The sequence below is a fragment of the Aptenodytes forsteri genome, unplaced genomic scaffold, assembly GCF_000699145.1.
Source record: "Aptenodytes forsteri isolate BGI_AS27 unplaced genomic scaffold, ASM69914v1 Scaffold243, whole genome shotgun sequence".
In the NCBI taxonomy this organism is placed as follows: domain Eukaryota; kingdom Metazoa; phylum Chordata; class Aves; order Sphenisciformes; family Spheniscidae; genus Aptenodytes; species Aptenodytes forsteri.
The window spans coordinates 1,050,332-1,058,521 of NW_008795314.1; the positions used below are offsets into that span (position 1 = coordinate 1,050,332).

Genomic DNA, 8,190 nt, shown 5'->3' on the forward strand with positions numbered 1-8,190 from the left:
CCCCGAGCCTGGGGAGGACGGGGACAGCCCCGGGGTCGGGGGTGGCTTCTCCCCCCTTTCTCCCTTAGACTGAAGGGGCAGCAGGGACGTGGACGCACCACGGGGGCCCTTCGCACGGCTCCCCCTCCCCTCGCATCGCTTCGGTTCAATAACTAGCAAAGCTCCAAAGGGCAGCATTAACCAAGGAAAAAAAAAAGTCATCGTTGCTGACGCAGGCAGGACAGGAGCCGGGCACCGTCCCTGGCAGGTCCCAGCCATCACTTGGGAGCAGGTGAATCCCCCGGGACGCTCCCCGGGGCCCAGCAGGGTCCCAGGGCAGCATGGAGGGGTCCAGGTTTCAATTCCCTCTCCCCCCGGGAGCTGCCACCAGCTCGAAGGGGAGCGGCTGGCTCGGGGGCCAAGTCCCCCAGCTCCTGCAGTCAGGGCAGAGCAGGCTGGCGTGTATTTGAACGTCTGAGCAGAGATTCAATCATATGCACTACTTCATTTATTTAGCTGTCCAGTCGCACTGATCAGACTTGGAAATTAAGAGGCATGTGGTTAGAGGGATCCTGTCAAATCACATTTAGCCCAGCTCTTCCCTGCCTGGATTTTAAAATGCAGCTTTTTTACATGACCTGCAGCTACAAAACAACTTTCTGCCACTCTTCCTAAAGACTAAAACCAAATTCAGTGGAAAGGGGTGAGGGCGAAACCAGTTCCCCAGCTCTATTTCCAGCCTGAACTCTGCAGCTGTAAGTCTCCAAGCGTTTTAAAACCCTCGCCCTTTTAGCAGGCGGTGCGAGGGTGCTGGGGCGGGAGCATCTCATTGCACGGCAGGGGCCTCGGGGGAGCCCAAGGAAGGAGGACGGGAGAAGGCAGTGCGGGATTTTGCAGTTATTTTTCTAGCTGAGGGCCAGCAGGATTTGCAAACCTCCTCCCCCAGTTTGGGACAGAGCTAAAAATGCCTCTCGCCACACCCTGCGCTCGCACGCACCCTCACGTGCCGGCATCGTGGCGTGTGCGGGACAGATAAGGCCGTGCCGGGAAGCTGCGTGCGAGTCCGTGTGGAGCAATCCTGCCACCCCATCCCCATGGGGAGGGGACCCAGGGAGCCACCGACGACCCCGTCCCGGTGTCATCTCAGCTCCAGCATCCCCTTGGATAAGCCCTGCGGAGAGCTGCAGTGGGGGTGAAGCTCCCCCCTCCTTATTTCACCCCAAGGGGAAAAAAAAAGTCCCTCAGCAGTGAATAACCCCAAAACTGGGGCTGCCCACAGCGTGCAGAGAAGTGTCCCATCCTGCAGCCGGCCGGGAGGGAGCGAACCTCCCCTGGGCTTGTGTCCTGATGGGGAAATCCAGCCCCCGGCCACGGCAGGAAGCTGCAGTGGGGGTGAAGCTCCCCCCTCCTTATTTCACCCCAAGGGGAAAAAAAAAGTCCCTCAGCAGTGAATAACCCCAAAACTGGGGCTGCCCACAGCGTGCAGAGAAGTGTCCCATCCTGCAGCCGGCCGGGAGGGAGCGAACCTCCCCTGGGCTTGTGTCCTGATGGGGAAATCCAGCCCCCGGCCACGGCAGGAAGCTGCCGTCAAGCTGCCCGCGGGTGTCGCGGTCTGTCGGCAGCACTGCCAGCAGCGAGCGGGACCTGGCCCTGCTGCAAGCCCCCGTTTTGGGGGACCCCCTCACCGTGCTCATCCCCTCATCATGCGGAGGTGACGCTCTGTGGAGAGGGGATGCAGCGGGCATGCCCCAGTCCGTCCCAGCCTCAAGCCAGCCGGGTCACCGGGCAGGACAGCCCTGTCCCCTGGCACGCTCGTTCCTTGTGCCCAGAGAGTTTCCAGAAGGATGTGGGGACATGACGGAGCAGCTGGGACTGCTGATGGCGGAGCCGTGGCAGCGTGGTCTCAGCCTCAGCACGGCCAGGACACGTGTCGCATGGGGGGGATGTGGGCGGAGGAAGGAGAGCAGAGTTTGTGTGCTGGCAGCAGCTGGAGCCCCTTCCTCCTGCTGACTCAGTGTCTGCTCTGCTTGGCGTTTGAGGTTGAAAGCAACCGCGCTGTGCCGGGAAGTGGCTGAGCCTCGCCGAGATGCCAGGGGCTGGCCGGCGTTGCGCAAGGGAGAGGGATGCTGCTGAAATCTGTCCCCTCTGCCTGAGCATCGCCGCTGCTGTGCTCCGGCTCTGAACCAGCACCCTCCACTTCTGCCACAGGAGCCTGGGCTGAGCCTGGTGCTGCTGGTGTCACTGGTCCCGCACCAGGATCACGTCCCCGTTCTTATTCACACCCTGGCACCAGCAACCTGTCCCTTGTGATGGAGTCACGGCATCCCTCCGTGCCCTGAGCAGGGTTCACCTTTCCCCCTCCAGCCAAAGAGCAGGTCCTCGGGGTCCCAGCCGTACCCCACTGCCCAGCGGAGGCCACGGGGCAGCAGCCACGGGTCCAGGCAGGATTTTCAGGCAAGACCCGGCTGCAGCTCCGTGTGCGTGTCAGAAACGATGTGGCTGATTAGAAACATTGTGGGCTCAAAAACTGCGTTTAGGTTCTTGAATTGCCTCGTGCTCTCGCTCTGCATCCTCCAGAGTTGGGCAGGTGTCAGAAAGATGTGTCTGATTAGAAACATTGTGGGCTCAAAAACTGCGTTTAGGTTCTTGAATTGCCTCGTGCTCTCGCTCTGCATCCTCCAGAGTTGGGCAGGAGAAAGAGAGAAAAGCCCCCCATCACCTGCCTCCGGCGGCTTGGATCACGTCCCCGTTCTTATTCACACCCTGGCACCAGCAACCTGTCCCTTGTGATGGAGTCACGGCATCCCTCCGTGCCCTGAGCAGGGTTCACCTTTCCCCCTCCAGCCAAAGAGCAGGTCCTCAGGGTCCCAGCCGTACCCCACTGCCCAGCGGAGGCCACGGGGCAGCAGCCACGGGTCCAGGCAGGATTTTCAGGCAAGACCCGGCTGCAGCTCCGTGTGCGTGTCAGAAACGATGTGGCTGATTAGAAACATTGTGGGCTCAAAAACTGCGTTTAGGTTCTTGAATTGCCTTGTGCTCTCGCTCTGCATCCTCCAGAGTTGGGCAGGAGAAAGAGAGAAAAGCCCCCCATCACCTGCCTCCGGCGGCTGGGGCTTGAGCATGGACCCCCTGCCTGGGGGCTCGGATGCTTTTGGCAATAGGGGCTTTGGTGCCGGTAGTGACCGGGGAAGGCTCCGGAGGGGAGGGAGTGGGGCCAGCCCAGCTGGTTGCTGCCTGTTATCCCTGACCCGAGCTGGGGTGGCCTCTGCTCAAGGCGCTTCACCACCGTTCCCCGAGGGCAGCTGGTCCCCTCGCGTCTGGCGCCCACTGATAAGGGGCCGGGGAGGGTGGGGGGCAGCCGGTGGCTTCCCCCGGCCCTGGGCGGCAGCGGGGAGAGGCAGCCCAGAGCCAGCGCCCGGACCCCGGCTCAGCCCTGGCTGACGGGGCTCTCACGGGTGGACCTTTGCTGTGGACTCGGTGGCAGGTCCCAAGCAGCCGGCGTGGGGACAAGGAGGGGGCCCGGAGGGTGACAGCCTCACCGGGTCATTCCCAGGGGCAGAAAATCAACCTGATAGCACCGAAATCGGCAGAGCTCTGTGTGCTCCGCAGGGCTGGGATGAGCACGGAGACGGGATGCTCCAGGCATGTCTCCCTGCGGGGCAGCTCATGGAGCTCTGCAACCAGCGGGGAAGCCCCGGCATGGCCGTGACCGGTGTGATGCTGGGCGTCACCCCGGGGAGGTGACACATGCGGGGACCTCCATCATCCCAGGCTCCCCTCTCCCCGCCTCCGTCCCCGGTGCAGGCGGCAGGAGGGGTTTTAGCTGTAAAAATGGTGCCCGTGCGTTCAAACAGCTCAAATCAAAGTGTGCAGACAAGGCAGGGGCAGGCGGCCAGCCCCAGCCCCCCTGCCCCGGGTTAGAGGGGGGGTCCCGGCCTGGGGCAGTGCCGGGAATCGCTGTCTGCTTTGGTGACTCAGTTCCTGACAGAGCAGCTCTTTCTGCTGAGTCAGCAGGCGCAGCCCCCGTGCTGTCCCGCAGAGCCCCCGCGCCCGGGCTGGCACCCACCCTCTGCCTCGGGGCCAGATCATGGCTTAGGGGGCCCAGAGCTGGTGGGGACACCCCTCCAGCCCCGCAAAACTGGCTTCACCCTGCAGGGCCGGGGCTTTCCAGAGGTGCTGCGGGAGCTTGAGGCACTCTGCCCTGCTCATTTTGGGGCTCGGGGTGCCTGAGCAGCACCCAGGGGCCCTGTCCTTGGGCACGCTGCCGCCAGCTCCCCTGGGGGCCGTCGCATCGCTCCTGCTCCCTGTGCCTCCCTCGCAGGGCAGTTGCAGCCCGGGCTCACCCCGTCCCCCCGCGCGGGGACCACTGGGCTCGGGGGCTGGAAGCGGGCGGGGGGGCAGAGGGATGTGGGCCCCTGCCAGGCTTGTAATTACAGCCTGGCCAGGGCCCTCGCGCGCGAAACTTGAGCCCCGTGGGGAGCAGGGGAAGCAGAAGCGTCCGTCTGCCAGCGCAGGTGTCTGAACTGGCCCTGCTCCATCTGGGATGGATGTGGGGAGTTGGGACCTTGAGTCCCCCTGGCTCTCGTCCCCCGTCCTTGGCTCATGGTGCACTGGGGGGCTGAGCCATGTCACGAGCTGTGGAGTTCAGCAGGGAAAACTCACAGCTGAGGGTGTTTGGGGCCAGGTGCCCTTGGGGAGGTTGGGCTTCAAAACCCCCCTTTGCTTCCACCTTTCTTTCCTTGGCGTGTCTGAAAGCGCAGCCGGCAGCACCCCGCGGCCCTGGGATGCACAGGGATGCTCGGTGCTGCAGAGCCCTGGCTCCACTGCAGCGTCGCTGGGTTGCTGCGGGGCTCTGGCCCGGGCGTAAAACATCTCTGCTGATTGTGGGAGAGCTCAAGACGAGTCCCTGCAGGACCCCATGTCCCCGTCTCTGCCACCTCCCCTGCTTTCCCAGCAGGGACCCTCCATCCCTGCTCGCTTCCCGTTGCCTGTGGGTAGGGATGCAGCCCGGGGAGCTTGTGGGGATCCAGGGCAGCTCCCCTTCCTGTGGGGCCATGGCAAACGCTGCCCTGGCTTGCAAAGCCCTCCCCGGGCAGTGCCGCGGCCCCACCACCCTGACCCCCCCCTCTCCCCCCACGGCTAGGTGACAGCTATGGGGTGCTGCCCCGGCCCTGCCGCGCGCTGGTGCTGCTGAACCCGCAGAGCGGCGCCGGCCGTGCGCTCGAGGACTTCCAGGCGGTGGTGCAGCCCATGCTGGCCGAGGCCGACATCGCCACCACCGTCTTCATCACCGGTGAGTACGTGAGCGGCTCCTTCACCTCCTCCTCCTCCTCCCTTCCCAGGATCCTACCTGGGTGCTGCCGCCCCAGGATGGGCTCCTCTGGGGGCCTCGTACCCCCGGCATCGCCACAGCTCTGGCTCCCGCGGGGCTGGTATGGACAACACGATGGGTGGGCTGTCGCAGGCGGTGGTGGCAAAGGGTGCAAGGGGACATGGCTGCACTCAATACGAGTGACTGCCTCACCTCCTGCACCCCCGGCTGGGACCCCTGTGGGGACAGTGGGGCTGGGGTCACCGTCTGGGGGATGGCAGCAGGCAGGGCAGAGGGACGGAGGGCGACGCTCAACTCTTTCCACTTTCCCCCGCAGAGAGACCCCACCATGCACATGAGAAGGTACGGGATGAAGACCTGTCGCAGTGGGACACGTTGGTGGTCATGGCCGGGGACGGGCTCCTGTATGAGGTGAGGGGCACCCCAGGGCATCCCCCCGGCCAGGATGGGCACAGTGCCGGGAGGAGAGGGATGCCTGGGGCAGGAGCCAAGCTTCAAGACACGAAGGCAGGCAGGGAATGGCAAAGGAGAGATGGCATCAGCTTGGAGCAAAGCAGGGCAGCCATGGCCTCGGTCCTGCCCTGGCCAGGGGCACCGTGGGCTCCGCTCCCCCCGGGCGGTTCCTTGCCTGGCCCCGGGTGCCACAAGCTCCCTCCGTCCCCGCAGGTGGTGAATGGGCTCATGGAGCGGCCGGACTGGGAGGACATCATGAAGAAGCCGCTGTGCATCCTGCCGGGGGGCTCCGGGAACGCCCTGGCAGCCTCCATCAACCACTACGCAGGGTGAGCCCCAGCCCCACGGGGGCACCCGCTGCTGGCATCGCACCAGCCGGCACACAGGGCTGCGCTGGCACCGAGGTGGGGGGGATGAGGGAAGCGAAAGGCTGTGCATGGCTCCAGCCCAGGGGAAGGGTGCTGGGTACAGGGATACCTGGCGCAGGGGTGTCCACCTGGGTCCCCACCTTCCCACACGCTGGTGTGGCACAGCTCCAGCTGGTCTCTGCAAGCATCGGATTGCACCTCTGGGTCCCCAGCTCCCCCCACACCCTTCCTCCTCTCTGGGCTCCAAATCTGGCACAGCTTTACCCCAAAGGAGCCGCTCTGGAGCACAGCTGATCCCGCTGCATGACAGGGGGACCGGGATTGCCCTGGCCCAGCAGCCCCAACTCATTCCCTCTTTCAGGAGCTGGTTTATCCTTCCCACCCCCAGCAAAACCTCTCCCAGCAGCTGTCCCTGAGGGACACTGTCACCCAGCTGGGATATGTCCCAGCCATGACACAGGGGAGAGGGTTGCACGTGGATGCTGGGACAGCAGGAGAGGCCCTGAGCTGGGTCCAGCCCAAACTCACCCTCTCCATCCCCCGCAGCAACGATCACGTCGCCAAGAAGAAGCTGCTGACGAACTGCGCCTTCATCCTGTGCAAGGGGCTGCACACGCAGATGGACCTGGTGTCGCTGAGCACGGCCTCGGGCAAGCGCCTCTTCTCCTTCCTCGGCTTTGGCTGGGGCTTCATCTCGGACGTGGACATCGACAGCGAGAAGTACCGCCGGCTGGGCAACGCCCGCTTCACCCTGGGCACCCTCCAGTGCCTGGCCAAGCTGCGGGTGTACCAGGGCCGCCTCTCCTACCTGCCTGCCGTCCCCGAGCAGGGCACTGCCCCAGCACCCAGGGACTCCCACGCGCCCGTCACCAACGGCCAGGCTGGACGCATCCTGCCACCGGCGGGGACGGAGGCGGCTGGGGCTCTGCCTGCCGACTCACTGCTGGTGCCGCTGTGCCAGCCGGTGCCGACGCACTGGACGGTGGTCCCCGAGGAGGAGTTCGTCACCGTCTACGCCATCTACCAGTCCCACCTGGGCACCAACCTGCTGATGGCACCGGCAGCCCGGCTGCATGACGGTTGCATCCATCTCTTCTACCTGAAGGCCGGCATCAGCCGCGTGGCGCTGCTGAAGCTCTTCCTGGCCATGGGCAGGGGGACCCACCTGGACTTGAACTGTCCCCACCTGCGCTACGTCCCCGTCCGAGCTTTCCGCCTGGAGCCGCGGGCGGCCGCGGGCATCATGACAGTAGACGGTGAGGTGCTGGCCTGCGAGCCCGTGCAGGGCCAGATCCACGGCCGCCTCTGCCGCGTCCTCAGCAGCTCCTGAGCAGCTGGGTTTAGCCCCCCGTAGCGCTGAGCCGCCGGCACGGCCCGGCACAAGGGCGGCAGAATCTTCCTCCCACTCAGGAACCTCCTCCTCCTCCCACAGCAATAGCTCTTGGGGGCCACGGGTGCTCGTCCCCTCGCTTGCCCCCATGCTTAGCTTTATCCCCTTGGGACAGCCACCAGCGCTGTCCCAAAAATGAGCCAGGAGCCCCATCAGGTACTCTGTGCTGGCGAGACGCCAGCGTGTTTTATCCCGGTACGAGGTCCTGGCCCTGGGTGGCTGCGCCGGCACAGCCCCATCCCCTCCCCGGCTTGGACACACAGGGTGGCACTGCTCGTGTCCCCGCCGTGGAGCCAGTGCCACTCCCCAGGGATGGTCAGGACCAATATATCTAACAGAAGAAATGGACTTTTTTAAGAACGTTTCTACCCAAAGCTTCCTGTAGAAGCAGAGTTTATTCTTGTGAGAAATGCAATAAATATCTAGCGTTTGCAAAAAAGTCCCCCCGGGTTTTAAATCCGAGCTCATGGCTGCTGTCAGGGCCAGGGCTGTGGTGCTGTCACCCCGGGCTGGACTCACACGCAGCCTGGCCACGCAGCTGTCAGGATGGGTTTAGCTCAGTGCCACGGCCCTTCACTCCCCAGCATCCTGCCCGCGCTGCCAGACCACCGTGGAGCGACGGCCTCGGGAGATGCTCCCAAGGGAGATGCGCTGGAGCCAGGACATGG

The 8,190-nt window shown here is 64.5% G+C and overlaps 1 protein-coding gene across 1 annotated transcript; it reads left to right on the forward strand.

The window, feature by feature from the left end:
* Nucleotides 1–5,166: 5,166 nt before the first annotated feature.
* Nucleotides 5,167–7,954, forward strand: SPHK1 (sphingosine kinase 1). The gene is made up of 4 exons (XM_009279427.2): nucleotides 5,167–5,272; nucleotides 5,628–5,722; nucleotides 5,978–6,093; nucleotides 6,679–7,954. Exons 1-4 carry the CDS (start codon nucleotides 5,230–5,232, stop codon nucleotides 7,460–7,462), a joined length of 1,038 nt encoding a protein of 345 aa, XP_009277702.1. The 5' UTR covers nucleotides 5,167–5,229; the 3' UTR covers nucleotides 7,463–7,954.
* The last annotated feature ends 236 nt before the right edge of the window (nucleotides 7,955–8,190 follow it).